Raw genomic sequence first — 25,953 nt, 5'->3', positions numbered from 1 at the left:
TTTATTCTTGTATTATTACGAGTTGTTTTCTCATAAAATTACAACTATATTCTCATAATATTACAAGTCTACTCTCGTAATATTATGACTTTATTCTTGAATTATTTAGAGTTTTTTCCTCATAAAATTACTCCTTTATTCTCAAAATATTTTGACTTTATTCTCATAATATTACAAGTGTATTCTTGTAATATTATGACTTTATTCTCGTAATATCATGACTTTATTCTCGTATTACTACGAGTATTTCTCATAAATTACGACTTTATTCTCATAATATTTTGACTTTACTCGTAATATTTCTCGTATTCTCATAATATTACAACTGTATTCTTGTAATATTATGACTTTATTCTCATAAATTACAAGTTTTTTCTCATAAAATTACAACTTTATTCTCATAATATTATGACTTTATTCTCAAAGTCTAAAACAAACCTGAATGTGGCCCTTAAACACTGTCGTACAAATGATCTGGCCAGACTGTGCTGTAATGATTGTGTCAACAATTTTTCTTTGTGTCTAGCAGATTGAAAAGCTGCATCGTGAGCTTGAGGACGGAGATGCTGCTGCTTTAAAAAATAAATAGACAAGCCACAGGTCACAGCCAGGATGTCGGCACAGACGCTAACAGCCAACGAACAGTTTGCTGTGGACAGTGAGAGGCTGTTCTTAGTGTTAAATATTAATCATTTCAATAAACTGAATTTAAATACTGGACCTTTATTTTCCCCCAGACTTAGACATTTTGCATCATTTTGTCTGTGGAGTTGATATATCTTGGAATTTGTTGCATTTCACAAACTGGGCCTAAAAAGTTTAACAGGGTCAAAATGGCAATTTTTTCAAAATTCATTATGTAAAGTATAATCATGTATCCCTTTCAAATGCAACCTTCTGGATTTAATTATTCCATTAATTTTATAGAAAAAACAATTTATGTGACATAAATAAATGGAAAATGTATTGGAATTCAATTCAATTCAATTGAATGACGATTTTCTCGGAATTGACCTTTTTTGCAAAAAGTAGCATTCAGTCAATTTTCATGCAAAATCTGTGGAACTGGTGTCAAAATGTTCTGAAGAACCTGTTCTTTCATAATATACCATATGTAAAGACATCAGGGCAAAAAATGATCACCACCGCCACCAACACTTAGTCCACCCCTGACAACATTATTTCAACAGACCAGAAGGTCCTTGATTTATGTCCAAGTGTTATGAAATACATGTGACTGGAAAGAGAACATCCTAAGCTTTAAAATGACACCACAGTTGTCTTGGTAGGTCTTCTCTTCTCCAAGAAATTACATCTGATGTTGATAAATATTAACCAGTGTCATAAGTCCACCCTTTTTGATACACCAATATATGAAATGCGACCATGTGCACATGATTAACATCATGTAGGAAATCCTGGAGCAGAATGCTCAGAATCCAGAGGATGCTGAAAATATTTTCTTCTCACCTGAGAGAAAAATAGTTTTTACATTTCTAGATTTAAAATTTTATGACATTTTAAGTACCTTCAATCAGTATGATTCATAAATCTCCTGAAATGAGACTGTTAGTGCAAAAATACTAGAAAAAAAATCCTTTAAATTCTCATTGAAATGTAAAAGTAGAAACCAACTTAAGAACTTAAGTAACACTGAGTTGATTTGCAGTGAAAATTAATTCTCTCAGGTGAGAAGAACATGAAACTCAGTGAAATACGGTCAGTTGCACTTTTCACGTCATTTTTAAACTTCTTGAAATTTTAAGCATCTTTAGACCGTGTGATTTCTATATCTCCTGAAATTAGTCGGCGTCAATAAATTCTTATTAAAATGATTGAATGCTATGAGATATGAGGCATTTTGCAGTAAAATGTAAGTTTTTGTTCAGGGCTTCACGTGGGGCTGATTTGGTTCATTAATATGAGAAGGAACATCTTTAGTGTTCTTGAATGTGAATTCAAGATCACTCAAATTTGATGCTTTATGGTGGCCAAAAAGTGCCAAAGAAGCAGTGATCAGATTGTGTTGTCAACCAATCAACCCGAAATTCAAATGTTTCAAGATAAAATGTCTGTTATCTTTTATTGTTCGTTGTTCAGCTTAGACAGTCACCAGTCTGAATGGTTGTTACCCGTCACGCTTTTGCTTCTTTGTGCAAACATAAAGTTCTAAGCTCATGAAAATACGTCCGTTCATTCTTGCAGGTAATTAAACGCTAATGAACAGATAGTTATGAAAGTTATATTCCATTCTGCTAATATATAGCTCTAAATCATATACACTGTAGCTTTAAATTAGGATTACATGAATGTATGATATGATAATTGCAGGCCAAAAAAGTAAAAACTCCTCTCTTGGTGTCCTGCCATGAAATATCTGTTTGACAAACATTACAGCAGAGTTCACAAGTTTGTTACTTCACATTAGATAAGAAAGAATTACTCCTCATTCCATCCACATTACACATCATTACTTACATGAGCTGTAAAAACCACTCGAATCCTCTTTTCATCATCAAAAAGAAGCAACATCAGGATTCTTCCTGTAACAATTTAGGAGCACCACGCTTGCAGAGCGCAATCCTCCTCCTCCACCAACAATTCCACAATTTTTTACTTTGGAAAAAATGTTCAAGGTCAAACTCCTGTTAGAAGTGGCTTTTCATAAATTAAAATATAATACAAAATATAGATCAAAAAGGCTTTTCAATGTTAAAAAGAATCAAGTATTTGCTAAATCTGCAATATGGATCAGATGCAGATCAAACTCCATCTGTTCATTGGGAGTGACAGTTTGCACCTCATTGTCACAAAAGAGAGTGATTGAGGCACTTTTGATTGAGATATAATATAAAATGTACATTAAATGGGCTTTTCAATATTCAATATTTCAATATTAAATTCAAATATCCAGGAAAGTGTTGATGAGAATGATGGACAGTCGGGCCTGAGCAGAGCAGATCTAGATCAAACTGTGTCAGGTGATAGTGAGTGCCAGTCTGCACCTCACTTTCAAATATGAGAGTGATTGGGGCACATTTGAGTAAGATATAATGTAAAATCTACATTAAAATGGGTTTTCAATGTTAAATTTGAAATGGACACAACATCTGTCATCTGGATCAGATCAAGATCAAATTTTGTCAGGTGATAGTGCCAGTCTGCACCTCACTTTCAAATATGAGAGTGATTGGGGCACATTTGAGTAAGACATAATGTAAAATATACATTAAATTGGGTTTTCAATGTTAAATTTGAAATGGCCACAAAATCTGTCATCTTGATCAGATCCGGATCAAACTTTGTCAATCGATAAAGATACCTTCCTACATAATGCTCCCAAATATGAAAGAAATCTGATCTTTTTTGACAGAAGTATGAATTTTTGAAAATTCATTCAATGTTAAAGATAGGGATTTTTCCAATTTTCCAAGATTATTTCCTGACTTTGCCCTTTGACCTATGTCCTTGAAAATTGAACCAGTTCTTGCCTATCAGGATATGAATCTTCAGTAAAAACCTAAGGATATATGAAAAACTGTGGGCTCTAGGCTGTTTGTAAACAAACAAACAAACAAACAGGCGTCCTCCAACTTCATTGGTGGAGGTAAAAAAAAAAAAATAGATTCTGATTTAAAAGTGAGAATATTTTTTTACAGTTTTATCTATGGAAACAAAAAAAAAAAAAAGGAAAACATGAAACATTCAATTGCATAAGTACTCACACTCCCCAAAGGGGTCACATGGCGCAAAATTTGTTTTAATATTTTATATTTTGGGTTCTATGTTAAACATGCCCTGCATCAGATAAATGGACTGCATTTAGTATATAGCTCATTCCATCTGTGTCAGAAGCTCAAAGTGCTTTACAATGATGCCTTACATTCACCCATTTACACAGAAACACACACTCACACACGGATGCCACCGTGCTGCCATGCAGCTGCATTTAGAAACTTCCCTGCTAATTGCAATAGTTTGGAATGAAGCGACCTTTTGCATTTCTGTGACATACGTAAGTAAGTGACATACAGACCCTCACTGAATCTGTGACACACACACACACACACACACACACACACACACACACACACACACACACACACACACACAATGAAACAGTCAGAGAGGGTTGTGTCCAGCAAGTGTCTTTCCACTTTACTAAAAAGGTGAACATTTTTAACATAATTAAATTAAGGAGTCAGTTTTCGATAAGGCTGAGGAGGAGCTCATAAATATTTACAAATCAGTAAATATCCCTTTGTCTTCTGTGTGCCAAGATTACACATTTTCCTTTTTGAATCCACACATGGGAGCACATGTAGAGTACTTGTTCTGGTTCTGTGTGTCTGTCCATGTGTGTCCAAAATAATTCTGATCCCATTTGGACCAACCTTGATAGAAAGCTTGAGGGTACGTTTGGGCAGATTGATCCAAACATCAATAGTATCAACACTAATATCGGTGTTGGTATCGGAGTGATACTAGTCGATACTTGAGTTTCAGTTTGTATCCTCTAGGTTCTGCACGTTGCTCTCATTTCTTCAAAAAGTTGTCTGTGCAAACAAAGCTGCTTTCATATGTCTTCTCATTACTCTGTCACGTGACTCAGCGGCAACATGTCAGGCGGCGTGAGAGAATGCAGAGAGAAAAGAGAAGTGCAGTACAGACAGATTTTATAGAAAGCAAAAAAAAAAAAAACAGAGAAAGAGAGTAGTATGGAGCTAAATCCAGGCCAAAAGTTTTGTAATCTGAAAATAAAAAAAGATTGAAAAAATACATTTTGAAACTGAAAATTCGATGTTTGTTCTTGAATTTTATAATTTAAAAAGTATTATTGAAAAAATAAATTTTGAAATTGAAAATTCAATGTTTGTTCTTGAATTTTATAATCATTTAAAAAGTATTATTGAAAAAATAAATTTTGAAACTGAAAATTCAATGTTTGTTCTTGAATTTTTGGATTGGGGACACATCGGTTTTTTAGGTATAGGTGTTAAACTTTGCAATCTTGCATATTTTCCAGTTTTTAAACATCAAAAATGACCAAGAGTGGTCTAGAATTACTTGTAATAGACATCTTTGTCCTTAACATCACTTAGACAATATAGTGTAAAGTACCCATGTTTCCTGAAAGTAACATCATGTGAGGACTGATTGCTCTCCTGTCACTCACAATTCCACGCCCCTCTCAATCGAAGCCACACCCTCCCACGCCAGAACGGGGCCAAAAAGTTTGAAACTGAAAAAATAAAATCTGAAAGTGAAAAAAGATCTGAAGGTAAAAAAAAAAGAAATATAAATGAAAATAAATTATTTGATCAAAAAAATTACAGAGCTGAATCAAAAAAATATTTTAACTGAAAAATATATATCTTACACTTATTTTTATTTTAATAATACTTTTTAAATGATTATAAAATTCAAGAACAAACATTGAATTTTCAGTTTCAAAATTTATTTTTTTCAATCTTTTTTTTATTTTCAGATGACAAAACGTTTGGCCTGGATTTAGCTCCATAGTGTAGCAGCTCTGCCGTGATGATGAGCATGTAAGAAATAAAGCTTTCGTGGGCTTCTTCTTGTTGCTCGATCAGGCGGGCGTGTGGTGCCGTGAAACAGTTTGGGTTTCTTGCAAAACCAGAGACTCTCTTGCACAAACTCGGGCCACTGCTGCTGGAGATAAGGTGGTTTTCAGCTACGAGACCCCTGGTGGTGGAGAGAGAGAGCGTCCATTCTCCCCAAAACAATCCATTTAACCATCAGAATTACTCCCAAACTGTAAAATTAAGGTCAATAAGTTGCATAGTTCCCTTTAAATTAACGTGACATAAATGCAACACACAGTGTGTGAGCGATCACTCGCCACCACTGCAACTGGACATCAGGACTGAATGAAGAGTTTTCACTGGAGGCCTGTGGACATCATATTTTAAAGATCTTCTCCTGGAGAGATGTGTTGATGAGAATGAGCAGACAAGTCTAAAAATGTGGGCAGATAAAACAAATAAACCGTCACCGCCGCACACCGCCGTGGCTGAGAGATCTTTTCTGATAGTGCAGCAGATAACTGAAACAATCATGCAAATGGTGATAAAAGCATCAAATTCTGCAGAAACACTCCTCTTTTGAAAAAACTGATTGGCCACTTGACTATTCAATCAGGTAGGGGTCAATTGAAGAATTACACAGAGGTCAAAATTAAAAGATGTTCCAATCATATTGAAAAATATTCCACATTATTCGTCTGATCATAAAGATTCCAAAAAGGTATAGTTTGGACTATCTGAGACTGAATTCTATTTAGTTACGGGATAAAAACAGCAAGAATGGTGACAAAGGTCAGTGTCAGTTTGTACAGGGGTCAAAAGTTAAAGTTGCTCCAATTTTGGTAAAAAGTGATACAAATTATTGGTTGAGCTAATAGAATTAATAAATGGAATAGTGTTGACAGTGTTGAATGCTTGATCTCCAAAGTAAAGGTCAAACAAGGTCTACGTCTATTGGATTCTATGACATGTGACATATGTTACCCCGTAACGTGATAAGTAAGGATGATACATGGTCCAAACTATTCCTTTTTAAGACCGTGTTCACTCAACTAATAATTTGCATCACTTTTTACCAAAATTGGAGCAACTTTAACTTTTGACCCCTGTACAAACTGACACTGACCTGTTATATGGCTGGGGGGCCTGGCTGCCTTTTTGTTTCTGTCTTTTGTTTTTCCTTCCAGGTGGCTTGCATTTGGGACTGAGTGGCTGTGTTGCTGAGGTTATCAGGACCTCACCCTGATCACCTGCGGCTCGTCAGGACTCACAGCTGAGGTGCATCTATATGGATTGGAACATGGTGGCATTTAAGACTGGAGTATACAGTGTGTATTTGCCAGAGACTCGACCTTGTGACCAGACGGGTGAGATCGTCGTCTCGGGAGCCATCTCATCATCAGTGGATGCAGAGAACGTCCAGGGTTTGATGCACGGTCTGTGAAAGAGGAGGGGGTGAGGTCTCATGCTCGTCAGCACACTTCCTGAGGTACGTTAGATTTTGTGACTAACATTTATACAGTCAGTAAATGTGGTGTCCCTCACACCTTTATTATATTGAGCTGTATGTTAGTCATGTATCGGCTTCCACTGCAGTGGAGTTTTGTGAACTGGATGTTCCATGCCTGCAGGTTGGGAAGCTGATTAGTAATCAAGCCAGGAAGTGTTTGCTGTTTGTACACCTTTAAGTGTTCTCTCTGTGTGTAGAGTGTGGACTCACATAATGGTTCCTTCTTTCACAGACTCGGTTTGTTGCGGCCACCTGGGGGGTGTCGGCGGGGTCCTTGGGTCCGAACAGCTTCTGGCTCCGGACCGTTAGCGCTGCTGGGAGCGCACCACGCCAGACCGCACTTTGTTATTTTTGTATCACTGTTATGTATTAAATTCAGTTAGCCTTTGTACCGTGCTCTGCTTATTTCATACTGGGTCCTTCAAACGCTGGTCGGTTCTCCGAGCTGCGTCCGACACATAACACTGACCTTTGTCACCATTCTTGCTGTTTTTATCCTGTAACTCCATAGAATTCAGTCACAGGTAGTCCAAACTGTACCTTTTTGGAATCTTTATGATCAGGCAAATAATGTGGAATATTTTTCAATATGATTGGAGCATCTTTTAATTTTGACCTCTGTGTAATTCTTCAATTGACCCCTACCTGACCACCGATTGAAAATTCAAGTGTCAAATCAGTTTTTTCAAAAGAGGCGTGTCTAAGGAGTATTTCTGTCAAATTTGATGCTTTTATCACCATTTGCAGGAATCCCCTCTAAATGTTCTCTTGTCTGCTGCACTATGAGTGTGGGTGAACTGATTGTTTCAGCCTGAACTGCCTGTTGCACTTCCACAGCTCATGCTGTGTGAACGGATGCAGGTCAGTGTGACGAGCCGGTTCAGTCATCACGTGTGAAACACAAAGTCATTTATTTCCAGCTGGAGGCGACAGTTTGTTTAATTATAGAGGGAGGAAAATGTTTGATCAGTGTTTCTCTTGTAATGATTTGGACTTACACACTGTGAATAATCACAGAACACCGATAACTGATATCTGTCTTTGTGCTTTTGTGTCACTTTTAATTCACACCAGTAGTTTTTATTGATCCCAGTCTGACTCAACCTTCAATTATGGCACCTTCACACAAAACACGAATGAGGCCAAATGGCGCAAAAGGAGGATTCGTGAAAAATCAGAGCTGCACTCAAAGGCCTCATACAGCCCATTCGGGCACAGCACGTGCACTCTACATTAGTGTGTCGCTCACACTGGAAACCCATTTGAATGGCGGGCAAGATGAGGTCACACTGCCATCTGATCGTGCTCACAACATTCACACTGCATGTCCAACGCATGCCGGTGCTGCCGACCGAACGGTCCCCCTAAAAATCGGTCCCCCCTGATGACGCGGTTCACGGATTATCACCTCGTTTCTGCTTCAAACTGCACTCCACTCATCATCTATCTCAGCGACGGATAGCTGAAGCTTTTGTACAACAATCATTTCCACATAAATTCAGCATTATTTCATCATAAAAGGCGGCAGAAGCGATCAGAGCGCCGCGCCTAAAGAGCTGCTAGCTGATGTGTTTACTGTGCGTCGGTCATTTCAAAGCGTCATGGAATTTCGCCTCGTTTCTGCTTAAAACTGACTTTAGAATGATTTAAGAGGTTTTACCTTTTATCATCTGATTGTTAATGATCCCATTAATCCATTTGATCACTTTGGGTGAAGAGACTCCACCTCAGACGTGTTGCTGTGGTTCGAAATGATGCATGCGCAGATGCAAAAGGTGGACCGATTTTTAGGGGCGGACCGTTCGGTCTGCGACACCGGCACCAGAGCTAGCAGATCTTCAAACAGCACTTGGATGTACACCTCCCTTATTGTGATGTTGGTCTTCAAGTTTGTTTCTGACAAGCATAAAAAAGTCTTAAAAAGTCTTAAATCTAGCTTGTCTACAACTCACACCTCACACCAGAGAATTGCGTGCGCTGCCCCACGAAAAATTAATGACGAACAAATAAAAACTCCGGTGTGGAAGGACGGATGATGATTCTCGTTTCTTGCCCGCAAAAGACGAGAGTCCCAGTTCTTGACTTTAATCAGCACAAAGGTGATTCACGATTGAGATCTTTAAATGACTTTGAGGGAGTTACTGAAGAAATTACAGAACTGCTGCTTCTGAAAAGCAGCAAAGCAGCAGGTCGCTGCTTGAAGCTTGAAGCAGCGTGACGACCCACTGCTTCAATCGATGTAGAGAAATGATCATTTCCTGATACACACCGTCAAAACAAGGGCCGCTCCGGTGTAATGTGAACTGAAGAATCGATAAGGGAATCGTTAAGCAAAAAGACTATTGATGTTGGTGGATCAAATCATTTCTTATCGATTCTTAACAGGAACCGTTTTTCAATTCCTATCCCTATCAACGACTCTACTAAAGCCTTTTCTTGGACCATTTCTGGAAAGAGTTGTTAATTTGGACTTTTTGACATCTGATTTTTTGGGTTTGTAGCATACTGGTGAGTACCATTATCATCTCAAAGTGAGAATCTGCTCAGTCCCAAACTAGAGCTGAGTAGACTTTGGCTTCCTTTATGTAGGCTCTTGAAGAGTCTTCCTGCTCCTTTTCATTTCTCTACTCTTCCAAACAGTGGGGGGGCCTCGGTGGTCCACGCATTAAATCAGCGTCATGTAGCGTGTGTGCTAATACTGTCAGATAGGAAAGGCAGGGTCAAAGCGGTAGTCATGGAAACAACCCTGACCAGATTCCACTTAAAAATCGATGCACTTCTGTGTGTTTCATGAAGCCCCGTCCCACATTCAGACACAGGTCCCTCGACCACAACGAGGCAGACAAAGCTGGACACAGCGAGGACTCAAAGAGGAAAAATACTGAGCTGATTAGTCGGGTTTGTAATCTGAGAGCAGGTAAACATGCTTAAAGAAGACCGTGGCTTTGTTCACATCTACGTAGGGATTCTGCTGTTTGTCGTTTGTCTTCACACGAGGCCAGCTGCTGCAGGTAAGACGAAAAGTTAAAAGTAACTCCAAACAGAAAATAAAAACATCACTGAGGCTTTTTTTTTTTTGTCTTCATCTGAGTGTGTGTTCACACCAGGCGGCTTTTAAACTAAAACGTAACGCTGAACCTGACAGAAGGGACTTGATGTTGGAAAGGTCTATCCTCTTGACTTTACTCAAGCAGATCACTTTAATTCTCAGTATTTCTATCACAGTCTCAGCTGAGGCAAAGCTTTAATTAAATGTGACCTATAATCCCACATTAAGGCAGACAGCCAGTGTAGCTGAACCGATCAATGGATTTAGAGGACATTGTCCAACCATGATACCTCGGTCCCACTTCACCTGCCTGTTATCATTTTAAGTGCAATTTTAACTGTAGCAATCATTATAGCATATATCAGAGGAGGATTATTTAGGACCATGGGTGCAATTTGGTGGGGGATGGGGGGGACATGTTCCCCCACCTTTTCAACCAGGGGGGACAGAATATGGTATGTCCCCCCCCCCACCTTCTGACATATATGTGTGTACTTGAAACATGCTTTGCCAGTCTTATGTGCAAATCATGTCAGTCTTATGTGCAAAACCATGTCAGAATAGTATCTTTGTTTCTGCAAGTTTGTATTTTCAGCAGCATTGACTTGTTTACACCTGTTTCTTGTTTGTCACATTCTGAATTTTCTGGGACTGCATTTGCCCAGATTTGAAACCAAAAATAGTTGCCTCTAGGGACTAGTGTCTACACATAAGTATCAATGGACCATATGCTAATTTACTAAATTCTGAAAGTTAGAAAAGGAAATCAGAAAAGCTATCTGGGACCTCAGAAAGCCCATCTGCAATTATTGCTTGATCTCCAAAATCAGTCTATGCAAGTGAAATTATGTTCAGTATGAGTGTTGTCATTAGTGCCACTTCGAAAATTAAATTCATGATAAGTATTTTATCCTAAACTTATGATCTGTTGTTTTTTCAAACTTATGCAAAAACAAATCTTGAGAAAAAAAATACAGTATGCGATAGTTAATAATTATTAAGAGCCTGTTCTTTCATATTTATGAATACATTTTACCACATTGCAGTTGTTTTTTTAATGAAAACTCATCCTATCATTGTTTTTGAGTTCTACACATGTGGTGATACCTTATTTACACCAGGATGTTAATAAAATCAATGCTGGCTATTCTCAGAATAAAGTACTTATATCCACAGTTTCAAATTGCATAAGTCAAATGGTGTCCACTTTATGTTCTTCTCAAAACATTAAAATTACTGTTCTGGATGCTCAGAATGCATCTGAGCTTATCTAGAAACCGCTAGCCTAAGGGCTTCGGGCTGAAGCTTAGGGCTAGTGGCTGGCAACCACCTTACTATTTCTTCTGCTTTCCTTTTGCTTAATGCTGACAAATTATACTTTGGGACATGGCATTGAACCTGTTGCTTATAGTAATAGACATGCCATCAATTACTCAGTGCAAAGAAATAATTTCTTTACTTTAAAAGCTGCAAAACATAACTACATTGTTTTTACTTCTCTACTACCTTTGCAACACCCCCCCCCCCCCCCCCAAAAAAAAGTGGCCTCAAGCCAGTTATCCAAGATGGCCATCAAAATAGAGTTTTTCACTAAAACACCTTTAAACAACATATAAACAACTTAAATATCACAGAGATTCAATGATAAGGGTAAATTGGTGGCCATTTTGGATGCCATTTTGGATCTTGAACCCATGAATGAATTTACTTTAGGCACAAATGAGTTTGCTGTGACCTGCAATGGTCTTCCCATTGAATCTCTGTGATATTTAAGTTGTTTATATGTTGTTTAAAGGTGTTTTAGTGAAAAACCCTATTTTGGCAGCCAGCTTGGACACCATCTTGGATAAATGGCTTGAGGCCAGTTTTTATTTTTGGGAACATCCTGATTGTGTTTTGGGGTCATCTAAGGAACCTAAAAAAGTTGGTTTGGTTTAGTCCGGGGGGGTACAAAGGTAGTGGTTGTAGCTCCCGTAGTATATATTATTCAGCCTGGCAGGGGAGGTGTTGGACATGGGGGATTGGTTGCTTCATCAAAGTGTTTGGCCACCAGTTGCCACTGGTATATTAGTACTCTTTTACCAAATTCACAAGCTCAGCATCAACCCCCACTCTTCTTTTCCAGCAGGTTTGCCAACTGTTGATGGGCCCCCAGACGGAGATGCTGGCAGGGACACCATCAGCCACTCTGTGTCTATTGTGCAGCGTCTCGAGGCCCTACTGCTCCAGGGGAATGGAAGCGACGTGTTCTTGAGGGTGGAGACACGGAATGCCGATGAGGTGAAGGTGATTCAGGCTCACTCTCTGGTGTTGTCCTTGCAGAGTCCCATCTTTGAGAAGATGCTTCTGACTCGTAACAGCAGCACCCTGATCCTCAAAGAGACCTCTGACTGCACTGCTGTCTTTGCCAAGTTCATAAGGTGAGGAGGCTCTGATTTGCCCACAGATGGGATGTGTCACTTTGCCCGTTTCCTCACCGTGTTTCCGTGTCTGCTGCCACTGCTTTTGTTCTTATTTCAGGAAGTTTTAAGCCCTGTGTAAAAAAATAAATAAATAAATAAAAATAAAATTAAATTAAAATAATGATAATGAAGATATTTTATATTATTTGGACTAAATAAAGTGGATCATTTTGGTTAAGGTATCACGGAATCATATATTATGGTTTTATTGTATCACAAAAATTAATTTGCATGGCTCATTGTCCAACATCTACAAGTGTAGGCGTTCAATTTTGTAAAATTAATTTGCATGGCTCATTGTCCAACATCTACAAGTGTAGGCGTTCAATTTTGTGAGTGCCAAATTTTTATTCATGCTATCATATTCTTTCTAGAGGTTAACAAGTAAAAAGGGGATTGCCATTGATCTGGTGGAAGTAGTAACATACAATATTGTGGCTATGAAATTAGTTATGCTTGATACATTAATCAATTTATAAAATTCTTCTCTATCAGAGTATTAACTGTTATGTGTCGGACGCGGGCGGAGAACCGACCAGCGTTTGAAGGACCCAGCATAAAATAAGCAGAGCACGGTTCAAAAGATAACAGAATTTAATGACATAACAGTGAGTGCTTAATAACAAATAAGTGCGCGGTCTGGCGAGGTGGAACAATGGTGCGCTCCCAGCAGCACAAACGGTCCGGAGCCAGAACAGTTCGGACCCAAGGACCCCGCCGACACCCCCCAGGTGGCCGCGACCAACCGAGTCTGTGAAAGAAGAAACCATCATGTGAGTCCACCACTCCCCACACAGAGAGACCACTCAAAGGTGTACATAAACAGCAAACACTTCCTGGCTTAATCACCAATCAGCTTCCCACCCTGCAGGCATGGAACACCCAGTTCAATTCTCCACTGCAGTGGAAGCTGATTAAACGACTAACATAACAGCTCAATATAATAAGGTGTGACGGACACCACATTTACTGACTGTACTCATGTTAGTCACAAAACCTAAAGTACCTCAGGAAGTGTGCTGACGAGCGTGAGACCTCACCCCCTCCTCTTTCACAGACCATGGCATCAAACCTGGTACGGTCTCTACATCCATGATGATGAGATGGTTCTCTAGACGTCGATCTCACCCGTCTGGTCACAAGGTCGAGTCTCTGGCAAATACACACTGTGTACTCCAGACTTAAATGCAACCATGCCCCAATCCATAAAGATGCACCACAGCTGTGAGTCCTGACGAGCTGCACATGACCAGCCTCAGGTGATCAGGGTGAGGTCCTAATAACTCAGCCACACAGCCACTCAGTCCTGAATGCATGCCACCTGGAAGGAAAAACAAAAGACACAAAACAGAGGACAGAAACAAAAGCCAGCCAGGCACCCCAGCCACAACAATTAACTGCTCTTAAAACAGCTTCTAGTCAGCTACACAGTCAATTAGAGTTTGACCGATATGGATTTTGGAGGGCCAATACTGATATTAGAGATGATACTGATATATCTGCTAGTATATATATATATATATATATATATATATATATATATATATATATATATATATATATATATATGACAATGATTCCTAAGCTTTCATTATCAAATCCTTATGACAAAATTGCAATTGAAGGTTGATGTTCTAAATCAGGGGTTTTCAAAGTGTGGGAGAGTGAGCCCCCCTCAGAGAATAAATGAATAGCTGCCCCCCCACGACAACACACATACACGCTACTTCGACATCTTCGTGTGCTTCTTTTTATTGTTTTACACGTTAGACACATTCTAAATACATTTGTGTGCTTTTAAGGAACTGTCTATGCATTTACACATTTACAGCCTTTGTAAACATTTTAAACATATTTTTAAAGAACTTTCTATTCTTTCACACATTTTACACCCTTTTCAGACATTTTAAATGTGTTTTTAAAAAACTTTCCACTTGTCTCTTGTCACTGTGAAACACCTACTCTGATTGAAAATGAATGAAAGCTGGCTGTCTCTTGTCTTTCATAGCTAGTGTGTCCAAGGGGTGATGGGGTCCCAGCCTTGCTTGACGGTATTGTAAAAAATGCACCTGGAACATGCAAACGCTCTGTTATGACACCACTTCTGACAGCTAATTTTTTTCATTGTTTATTCAGCAAAATAAATTTTTCATATCTGCAGAAGTACCCCTGATACCGATGTGTTCACGAAAGGCTCATATCACCCGATAATATCAACTAGAGTCCCTTGACTGAGAGAGTAACATTAGATTTTGTGGTCATTTAAATTCAACACTGAAAACCCCATTTAATGCACATTTTACATAATCAAACCCGCTGATATTTAAAAGTGAGGGGCAGACTGGCACTCACTATCGCCTGACAAAGTTTGATCCTGATCTGATCCCAATTGTGGATTTTCTGGGCATTTTAATTTAATATTGAAAAGCCCATTTGTTGTACATTTTGCATTATATCTCAATCAAAAGTGCTTCAATCACTCTCATTTATGATAATGAGGTGCAAACTGACACTCTCAAAGAAGAGACTACGTTTGATCTGCATCTGATCTATAATGCAGATTTCATGGATATTTGATTTTAACATTGAAAAGTCCTTTTGATCTACATTTTGTATTATATTTTAGCTAATGAAGAGCCACATCTAACAGGACTTTGACCTTGAAATTTTTTTCCAAGGTAAAACTTTGTGGAATTGGAAACTAGTGTTGGTGGAGTATGGCTCTCTACAAGCACGGTGCTCTAGTTTTAAATTTCATGCCAATTTTGCAGTATGTTTTGATAGAAAACACAATTCTGCACACATTGAAATAAAACTTAATAATTTCTATATACATAATGCCAGATATTATGTTGCACAGCACTAATACCCCGAACAGTGGCAATATGAGGTTCAAAAAGCAAACAATAAATATTGCAAATACATTCTTTTTGTATGATCAAACATATCTGGTTTGTCACCAATGTAGCTAGGCAGTTAGCATAGCCCAGGTGCTACAATGCCTCTTTTTGTGAGTTTAGATACTCGCCATATTACTGCACCTCTACATTTGTGAGCAAATCATGTTTTCTGGTGATTTTGTGCTCATTTAATAATTTTATTAAATTCCATTCAATTCAATTTATTTATACAACTCCAAATGGGAACATAGGACTCACTCCAAGATGCTACACATGACAATTAGCTTAAGCTTAAAGTTGTGATGTTGTGTTTTAGTGTACCATTAGCTGTTGTGGTAGCAAGTATTCAGTCTGTCCAATTTTAAAACAGAGTAAATCAAATCTGTATTGCCCTTTAGAAATGTAATTTTAGCATTTATCAAATGCTGTAAGCACTGAAGGAGAGAAAAGCAAAAGAAACTGCAGCGGGTTTATCAGCGTCTATCAAATCATTTGTGCAATCAGTCTGTGCAACTTCTTCCAATTCAGTGTATGAGTTTCAGTCATTTACAAAAACAATGATTAAAGTCAGTTAGATGGCCCTTTGTGGTCATTGCACTTGAATATGTGGATTAATTATGTCCTTGGGCTTTACCAACACCCTCTCTGCATGGTGTAGTTTGATTAACTTTGCCTGCCCTCTAGAGGCAGGACATCTGTAATCGCACTCCACCAGAGGGGACATGCCTGCCTGGTTGCCTGAGAGAAGGAGAAAGTAAGACTGCTGTGCTGGGAAACTACTTAATTTATCTCAAGTTCAAGAAAAACTCACATTCCCAGATGTTATATCAAAGGATTCAGATATATTGTGGATGTTAAAACAGCAATCAAAGAATTGCTGTTTTCCTGGAAAACAAATCCACAAAGAGTCCAAACATCTCATTCTGAAGAGGTTCCATGCTGAGTCAGTACCGTGGATTAGGAATGACCGAAATCACCTCATGATGAGAAGGTCTTCGGTTTTTTAAACCTGGTCTAGCTCATTGAGGCCTTTCTGTGACTGGGTTTGCTCTGGTCAATGGCTTAAAGTAGACCTGCATTGAAATAAATGTGGTCAGATTTCAGAAAGAAATAGCTGATATGTATTTATAAGACCCTTGTGAATGCAGTAAAGTAAATCTGTAAGCCCAAATTTGTAATTCAGCGGAGAAATCTTCGTTTAAAAATGACAAATTTGCAGCTAAAATTTAGCCCTCTGTGAAAACTGTTTGTACAGCCGTATCATTTCCATGACGTCAGGGACAAGACGACGCGCTCCCGCCTTCAGTCCGATCCCGCATTGAAATTGATTTTATCTGTTAGTAATGTTACTTATACACGTCCTGGTTTCAACATCCAAAAGTAAGCTGCAATGAATGTGAGTTACAGATCTGTGTGCTCAGATCAGCAACGACATCGACAGCGGGCGCCGTTCTTCCTCTCCCGCTCTCTGCCTCCGCTGCGCTTATTAAGTCTGTGGGCTCAATAACGAGCTCGTTAACTTCCGACGCTGGCCACTCACACCACCCATGTCGGTGTTGTGTCAGATTCAGCGCACAACTGTTGTGTGGGCCGATGAAGAGGAGGTACTGCTGGCCCACCACCAGAGGGCGCCCTGCCTGAAGTGCAGGCTTCAGGCACGAGAGGGCGCTGCCGCCTCAGGAACAAGCCGTGGTGACAGCTGTCACCCATCATCCGTGACAGCTGTCACTAATCATCACATCTGGTATAAAAGCAGGAAGACACCTCCACCAAACTGCCGAGATATCATCATCTGGAAGTAATATCCTCAGCCTTTTGTGATATTTGTAAATCTGTTATTATGAGTGTTTGCAGGAGTACCGGTCCGTTTAGTGGAGGCTGTGCAAGACGGCGCTCTTTTTCTTCTGAGGGACCGCTGCAAAGTGTTGAGTGAGAGGTGGAGGTGGAATTCCCACCAAGATTGTTACTGGGTGTTCACACACCCACCCTTTGACTGTCTTTTGCTTTCTGCCAGCAGTACCAGATCCGACACGCCGGGAAGGTGGCCACCTGGGGACTCCGGGACTTGGCGGCTCCAGTATTCCTCGGGTTCGGTGGTGGTGGAAATCGTGTGGTTCCGGTTCATTTCCAGACGGGTGTCTCCTATCGTCGAGCCTGCCCACACGACACCTTTATTAATTGACTGTTGCACATTCTGAATCTGCTGTGTTTGGTTGTGTCATTCACAACAGTAAAGTGTTATAATTTGACTCCTTCCATTGTCCGTTCATTTACGCCCCCTGTTGTGGGTCCGTGTCACTACACTTTCTCAACAGGATATCTCGGCCAGCGTCATGGACTCCGAGGGGCGTCACCAGGCTGTTGAACAACCAATGGGAGAGCAGGGAGCGCAGGCATCTGCAGGAGGCGTGATTGGTGAGCTACAGCATATTCTCACCGCCTTTACGGCTCGAATGGATCAAATAGCCGAGCAAAACATCCTCCTGAACCGCAGGGTGGAGGCTCTCTCCGCGCAAGTGGCGGCAAGCGCTCAGGGCGCTGCTGCAGCTCCTCCTCCTGTCGATCCTGTGCTAGATATTAATGTTCCAGTGGTGGTTCAACAACCCCTCCCACCATCCCCTGAAGCATACATAAGCCCTCCTGAGCCGTACGGAGGTTGTGTGGAGACGTGCGCGGACTTTCTTATGCAGTGTTTGCTCGTCTTCGCACAACGTCCCGTCATGTACGCGTCAGACGCAAGCAAAATAGCTTATGTGATTACTCTGCTTCGGGGAGAGGCACGCGCTTGGGCTACGGCGCTTTGGGAGCAAAATTCACGGCTCCTTCACACATACACTGGGTTTGTGAGGGAGTTCAGAACTGTGTTTGATCACCCTAACAGGGGAGAGACCGCTTCAACTGTGCTGCTGTCGATGAGACAGGGGCGCCGAAGCGCAGCTGCTTATGCAGTCGACTTCCGCATCGCGGCTGCGAGGTCCGGCTGGAATAACGCTGCGCTCCGCGCCGCCTTTGTAAACGGACTGTCGTCAGTCCTAAAGGAGCACCTAGTGGCCAAGGATGAACCGCGGGAATTAGATGGGCTTATTGATCTCGTTATACGGTTAGACAATCGGTTGGAGGAACGCCGTCGGGAACGAGACGAAGGACGTGGCCGGGCGCACGCCGTCCCTCTTCCTTCCGGGTCCGAGAAAGGTCCGCCCTTCCCACGCTCCCTGGCCTCTACGTCCCGTGGGGCGACAGCTCCCCCTGCTGACGAAGCTATGGACACGAGCAGGGCCACATTTAGACCACCTAATAGACAGAGGAGGTTTCCACGCGGGGCGTGTTTTGTTTGTGGCTCAATGGAGCATCAATTGAGCAATTGCCCCAAACGGTTAAACACCAACGCCCGCCCCTAGAGACTGGGCTTAGGGTGGGCCAAGAAATTCACGTGGGACACACACATATTGCCGCACGACTCCCAGTTACAATCCTTAGTGGGGATTTAACCCTTCAGGCCCCAGCACTGGTAGACACAGGGTCAGAAGGGAATCTGTTAGACAGCAGATGGGCCAGGGAGGTAGGGCTCCCTCTGGTGGCGCTACCTACACCATTGCAGGTGCGAGCACTAGATGGCACCCTACTCCCTTTAATCACACACAAGACACCACCAGTAACTCTGGTAGTGTCAGGGAATCATAGGGAGGAGATTGAGTTTTTTGTGACTCCTTCTACCTCCCGTGTGATTCTGGGGTTCCCCTGGATGATGAAACACAATCCCCGGATTGATTGGCCGTCCGGGGTGGTGGTACAGTGGAGCGAAACCTGCCATCGGATGTGTTTGGGATCCTCGGTTCCTCCCGGTTCCCAGGCTAAGGAGCAGGTCCAAGTTCCCCCCAATCTGTCGGTGGTGCCGGTTGAGTACCACGATCTTGCTGACGTTTTTAGCAAGGATCGGGCACTCACTCTTCCCCCGCACCGTCCATATGATTGTGCCATCGATTTGTTGCCAGGCGTGGAGTTCCCGTCCAGCAGGCTGTACAACCTCTCCCAACCTGAGAGCGAATCAATGGAGACCTACATCCGGGACTCCTTAGCTGCCGGGCTGATCCATAACTCCACCTCTCCGATGGGAGCAGGTTTCTTTTTTGTGGGCAAAAAAGATGGCGGTCTTCGTCCATGCATTGATTATCGGGGGCTGAACGAGATCACGGTTCGCAACCGATACCCGTTGCCTTTGTTGGATTCAGTGTTCACCCCCCTGCATGGAGCCAAAATCTTCACAAAGTTGGATCTTAGGAACACATACCACCTAGTTCGGATCCGGAAGGGAGACGAATGGAAGACGGCATTTAACACCCCGTTAGGTCATTTTGAGTACCTGGTCATGCCGTTCGGCCTCACTAACGCCCCCGCGACGTTCCAAGCTTTGGTTAATGACGTCTTGCGGGACTTCCTGCACCGATTTGTCTTCGTATATCTGGATGATATACTCATCTTTTCTCCGGACCCTGAGACCCATGTACGGCATGTACGTCAGGTCCTGCAGCGGTTGTTGGAGAACCGGTTGTTTGTGAAGGGCGAGAAGTGTGAGTTTCACCGCACTTCTTTGTCCTTCCTGGGGTTTATCATCTCCTCCAACTCCGTCGCCCCGGATCCGGCCAAGGTCGCAGCGGTGAGAGACTGGCCCCAACCTACAAGCCGTAGGAAGCTGCAACAGTTCCTCGGCTTCCAAATTTCTACAGGAGGTTCATTAAGGGGTATAGTCAGGTAGTTAGCCCCCTGACGGCCCTGACCTCACCAAAAGTTCCCTTCACCTGGTCGGATCGGTGCGAAGCCGCGTTTAGGGAGTTGAAACGCCGGTTCTCGACTGCACCGGTCTTGGTGCAGCCCAATCCTGGTCGCCAGTTTTTGGTTGAAGTGGACGCCTCTGACTCAGGGATAGGAGCCGTGCTATCCCAGAGCGGAGAAACCGATAAGGTTCTTCACCCGTGTGCCTATTTTTCCCGCAGGTTGACCCCAGCAGAGCGGAACTATGACGTGGGCAATCGAGAGCTCCTTGTGGTGAAAGAGGCTCTTGAGGAGTGGAGACACCTGCTGGAGGGAGCGTCAGTGCCTTTCACGGTTTTCACTGACCACCGGAACCTGGAGTATATCAGGACCGCCAAGCGACTGAACCCCAGGCAAGCCCGCTGGTCACTGTTTTTCGGCCGTTTTGACTTCCGGATCACCTACCGCCCCGGGACCAAAAACCAAAGATCGGATGCCCTGTCCCGGGTGCATGAACAGGAAGTCAAGACCAAGCTGTCGGATCCACCGGAACCCATTCTCCCGGAGTCCACTATCGTGGCTGCTCTGACCTGGGACGTGGAGAAGACTGTCCGGGAGGCCCTGGCACGGAGCCCGGATCCCGGAACAGGGCCGAAGAACAGACTATACGTCCCACCAGAAGCCAGAGCTGCCGTTCTGGACTTCTGTCATGGGTCCAAGCTCTCCTGCCACCCAGGGGTGCGTAGGACCGTGGCAGTAGTCCGGCAGCGCTTCTGGTGGGCGTCCCTGGAGACTGATGTCCGGGCTTACATCCAGGCCTGCACCACCTGCGCCAGGGGCAAGGCGGACCACCAGAAGGCACAGGGACTTCTACAGCCACTTCCTGTGCCTCACCGCCCCTGGTCCCACATCGGTCTGGATTTTGTCACGGGCCTCCCGCCGTCCCGGGGACACACCACCATACTCACGATAGTGGACCGTTTCTCCAAGGCGGCCCACTTCGTGGCCCTCCCGAAGCTCCCGTCGGCCCAGGAGACAGCGGATCTCCTTGTCCACCATGTCGTCCGGCTGCATGGGATACCAACAGACATCGTTTCAGATCGCGGTCCCCAGTTCTCCTCGCAGGTGTGGAGAAGTTTCTGCCGGGAACTGGGGGCCACTGTAAGCCTCTCGTCTGGGTATCACCCGCAGACTAACGGACAGGTCGAACGGGACCAACCAGGAGTTGGAGCAGGCCCTCAGGTGCACGACCTCCGCACACCCGACGGCTTGGAGTGAACATCTGTACCAGATCCGACACGCCGGGAAGGTGGTCACCTGGGGACTCCGGGACTTGGCGGCTCCAGTATTCCTCGGGTTCGGTGGTGGTGGAAATCGTGTGGTTCCGGTTCGTTTCCTGACGGGCGTCTCCTATCGTCGAGCCTGCCCACACAACACCTTTATTAATTGACTGTTGCACATTCTGAATCTGCTGTGTTTGGTTGTGTCATTCACAACAGTAAAGTGTTATAATTTGACTCCTTCCATTGTCCGTTCATTTACGCCCCCTGTTGTGGGTCCGTGTCACTACACTTTCTCAACAACAACACCGGCATCGCTTCTCTGTCTACTGAATGGAGCTGCAGCACACTTGGCACAAGTCCTGAGATTACGCTCGCTGTTTTAATGCGAAGCGGCTGGTACACCTGTTGCTGCAGCAACAGCTCTTCACCTCCTCAAGTTCTCTCACAATTGTGGCACTTTAAATAAAGTCCATTAACTTGTGGAAATAATGTATTCTGACTTTTCAAATGTATCAAATTCATCTGCATGTCCAGGCAGTCTGTAAAAACAGCGTCATAGAGCCAAGCTTCTCCCCCCTGTACGCATTCCTGCCAAGCTGCCCCATGTGCGCAACTTACACAGCCATTCCACAAACTAGAGACGCAGCACAATGCAACTCTACGCAGGCCCGGTGTGAAAGCGGCTTTAGAGGTTCGCACTGTTCCCTCACAGCAAGAAGGTCTGGTCCCAAGGTTCACGTCCGACCTGGTCCTTTCTATATGGAGTTTGCATGTTCCAGGTATTCTGGCTTTCTGCCACTTCCAAAGGCATGCAGATTAGGTCAGTTGATGACTCTAGTTGGTGGCTGTAGGTATGAATGGGTTTGTCTGTCTACATGTGGTGGTCCTGCGATAGACTGGTGGCCTCATCCAATGGCCGCTGGGATAGGCTCCAGCCCCAAACCCCGGGCCTTTAACTGGTATAATCAAGTCACGTTTAGAAAATGGATGCTTTGCTCTGGTTTTGTTCTGCAGTCCAAACCTTAGTGTCTATGTGTTTACATGCAACCTGTATTTGTAGAGCAAGTAGCTCAGTGGATAAGTAGCTGGCCTGCCAACATGTAAACCTTGGTTTGAAACCTAGTCATGCACCCCGTATCTGACATAATCTGCATTGTAAATGAGTACCACTTTGGTTGGGGAAGTAACCTGCATAGTAGTAGGCTCTCATCTGCTTCACGGTGCAGAATCCAGACATTAGTACAGGCATAAACTGGCCTTGTGGTCTGTATAGGACCTCTTTATTTATCAATCTCAGAAACCACTGAGGGCGACCTCTTGTACAATGATGCAGAGAAACACAACAGATATAAAATCAACCAAAAACAACTGCAAGCAAGAAGTGAATGTCTACTGATTATGTTTTGAAGTGATATGAGAGCTTTGAATTTTAGGGTTATATAGGTTTGCTGCATTTACGCTAAAAGTGTTTTTTTTTTAACTCAGTCCTGGTTCATGATCCCTATGGAGCCAGTTGGTGGAACGACTAAGAAGTGGACCTGAGTTACAGGACAGCAGAGATGAAATGTATGGAAATAGTTTTCCAATTAAATGCCAGTGATTATTGGATCCATCTGCCTGAGAAGGCCAGCTGACTTTATTGTGGCGGATGCAGTGATGAGTACTGTAACAGTATCCGGTGATGAATCTGAAGGCTGAGTGGTAAACTGAGTCCAGTGGCCTGAGTGTGGAAGTAGCAGCATTTCTGTAAATTATGTTTCCATTATCAAACATGGACAACATGATTGTTTCAGTAATTCTCTGTCTGTAGATTCGGGGAGAAGTTGGATTTCTGTCTATAAAGAAAGCCAGTTCTGCATTTTAATTTGTTAACTGAATGTAAGTTTGTCATTGACCCACATGCCATGTATATTATGTTGATAGTAGTGATGAGCATATTGCTGAAGTTAGAGTTTTTGGACCATGAACTTACCATGAATTTTGTTTTTACTATTCTGAAATTAATGAGGTAATGTTGCAGTGCTTTGGAAAGAGAGCTGTAGTTTCTCAATGACTTGTCAGATAGATTTAGTAGTAGACTACAAGGTGGCTGGGAAGTGCAAAAACACTTTTACAAATGGCAGAACACTTTCATAAGAAGTCCCAAAACAAATTTACAAAGTCCTGAAACAAATGCATAAGTGACAGATTCTGAAAGAAGGAGATGTACCAAATGCCGAACATGATGGTAGGAGAATATACTAAATGACACACATTCCCCTTCCGTCACATTTGGCATTTGGTACATTCCCCTTCCGTCAGAATCTGTCATTTGTAATTTTGTTTCAGAACTTCTTGTAAAAGTGTTCTGCCACTTGTAAAAGTGTTTTTGCACTTCCCAGCCACCATAACAATATAAAAAGGTATCATCTACATATGGATGAACTTGGCTGTCTTTTACAGAGGACACAATGGATGGTATAAGTAATACAGCTGGGATCCTAAAGACATTTACTGAAAGAAAAAGACAGGTTTTTCTGAAGGGTACTTCCATCAGCTTCAGTATCTTAGGGTAACTAACCTTTCAAATGTGTAGCTATAATGATATGCATTCTCTCTGTGCAGGTATCTGTATTGTGGGGAAATTTCTATACATCTGGATCAGGCCACCCCTTTGCACAAGTTGGCCTCCAAATACCATGTGCACAGCCTCCAGCAGGGCCTTACCCACTACATGACCCAGAATTTGGCCCGAGATTCCCCCTCGGCCCATGTGGTGGGCTGGTATGAGTATGCACTGCATGCCGGAGATGTAACTTTGAGGGACAACTGCCTTCAGTACCTGGCCTGGAACCTGTCTTCGGTGCTGCATAATGGAGAGTGGGTGACTATCAGTAACCACCTCCTCATGTCTTTGCTCCAACGTTCTGACCTTATCCTTCAGAGTGAGATGGAGCTTTTTGCAGCTTTGGAGGCTTGGATCATTCATAATGCACCAGATGGTCTGACAGTGGAGAATGCATTGAGAGCAGTGCGCTATGCCATGATGCCCCCAAGGGAGCTGTTCCGCATACAGACCCAGTCCACCATTCTGGCTCGCTATCAGGAGTCTGTGCGTGACCTGCTGTATATGTCATACCAGTTTCACTCATCATCACCACTGCATATGGCCAAATACTTTGACGTCAACTGCAGCCTCTTCATGCCCAGGAATTACCTGTCCCCAGTGTGGGGCTCACTCTGGGTCATTAACAACCCCACACGAGATGATCGCAGTACCAGCTTCCAGACGCAGTTAGGTCCCAGTGAGCATGATGCCAGCAAGCGAGTGACATGGAATGCCCTCTTCTCCCCACGCTGGTTACCCCTCAGCATGCGGTCAGTGTTCACTGAGATGGGCCCCATGCAGCCAACACGTGTAGAGGGAGGGCGGCCTCGCATCATCATTACACCGGCCACTTCCAGCGCAGACTTTGCAGGAGTAACCTTCCAGAAGACCATGCTGGTGATGGCTCAGCAGCATGGGAAGCTGGTGGTGAAACACGTATACAACTTCCACCAGAGCACAGAGGAAAATGACGACTTCTTAGATGACGTTGATCTCTACCGCCAAACATCTGAATACCTCATTGATGGTTCTCTCTGCCTCCACATTGTTGTAAAACCTCTGTACCAAACTCTCATAACAACCAAAAACTGAACTTGTGGACAATCCCAACTCAACATACAGAACTCTTGGAACCAACATTTGCAATCATCACATCATGGGGATGTGGCTCTGAATCCCCCTCATGTGTGATGTTCAGGTCATCCGTCTGAAACTGCTGTTTTTACTTGGTAACAAACTGATAACACATTGGTTGATTGATAAGAATTAAGAAAGTATACTAGGGGAGCTACGACCACTACCTTTGCACCCCCCCAGAACCAAACCAACTTTTTAAGGTTCCTATGATCCCAAAACACAATCAGGATGTTCCCAAAAATAAAAACTGGCCTCAAGCCAGTTATCCAAGATGGCGTCCAAGATAGCCACCAATATAGGGTTTTCTCCCTAAGACACCTTTAAACAACATATAAACAACTTCCTACTATGGCCATTTTGAATCTTAAACCCATGAATGAATTTAGTTTAGGCACAAATGAGTTTGCTGTGACCTTAAATGGTCTTCCCATTGTATCTTTGTGATATTTAAGTTGTTAGTATGTTGTTTAAAGGTGTTTTAGTGAAAAACCCCATCTTGGACGCCATCTTGGATAACTGGCTTGAGGCCATTTTTTATTCTTGGGAGCATCCTGATTGTGTTTTAGGGTCATCTAAGGAACCTAAGAAGACTCATTCTGCAGTGGTTTATATATATATATATATATATATATATATATATATATATATATATATATATATATTTATTGGTGCTATAATAACCCATTTACACTTAAGTGGTTTCACTGTAATTCAAGATAGGATTGAA

General features: G+C 42.6%; 1 protein-coding gene across 1 annotated transcript; it reads left to right on the top strand.

Moving 5' to 3' along the window:
• Positions 1-612: 612 nt before the first annotated feature.
• LOC117530536 (BTB/POZ domain-containing protein 17-like) lies at positions 613-25,181 on the top strand. Its single transcript, XM_034193429.1, has 3 exons — positions 613-658; positions 12,237-12,528; positions 24,107-25,181. Exons 1-3 carry the CDS (start codon positions 613-615, stop codon positions 25,179-25,181), a joined length of 1,413 nt encoding a protein of 470 aa, XP_034049320.1.
• Positions 25,182-25,953: the final 772 nt, after the last annotated feature.

Source organism: Thalassophryne amazonica, chromosome 18 (assembly GCF_902500255.1).
Source record: "Thalassophryne amazonica chromosome 18, fThaAma1.1, whole genome shotgun sequence".
NCBI lineage: Eukaryota > Metazoa > Chordata > Actinopteri > Batrachoidiformes > Batrachoididae > Thalassophryne > Thalassophryne amazonica.
The sequence above is the reverse complement of the archived record's forward strand: the minus strand, read 5'-3'. Positions and strand labels throughout refer to the sequence as shown.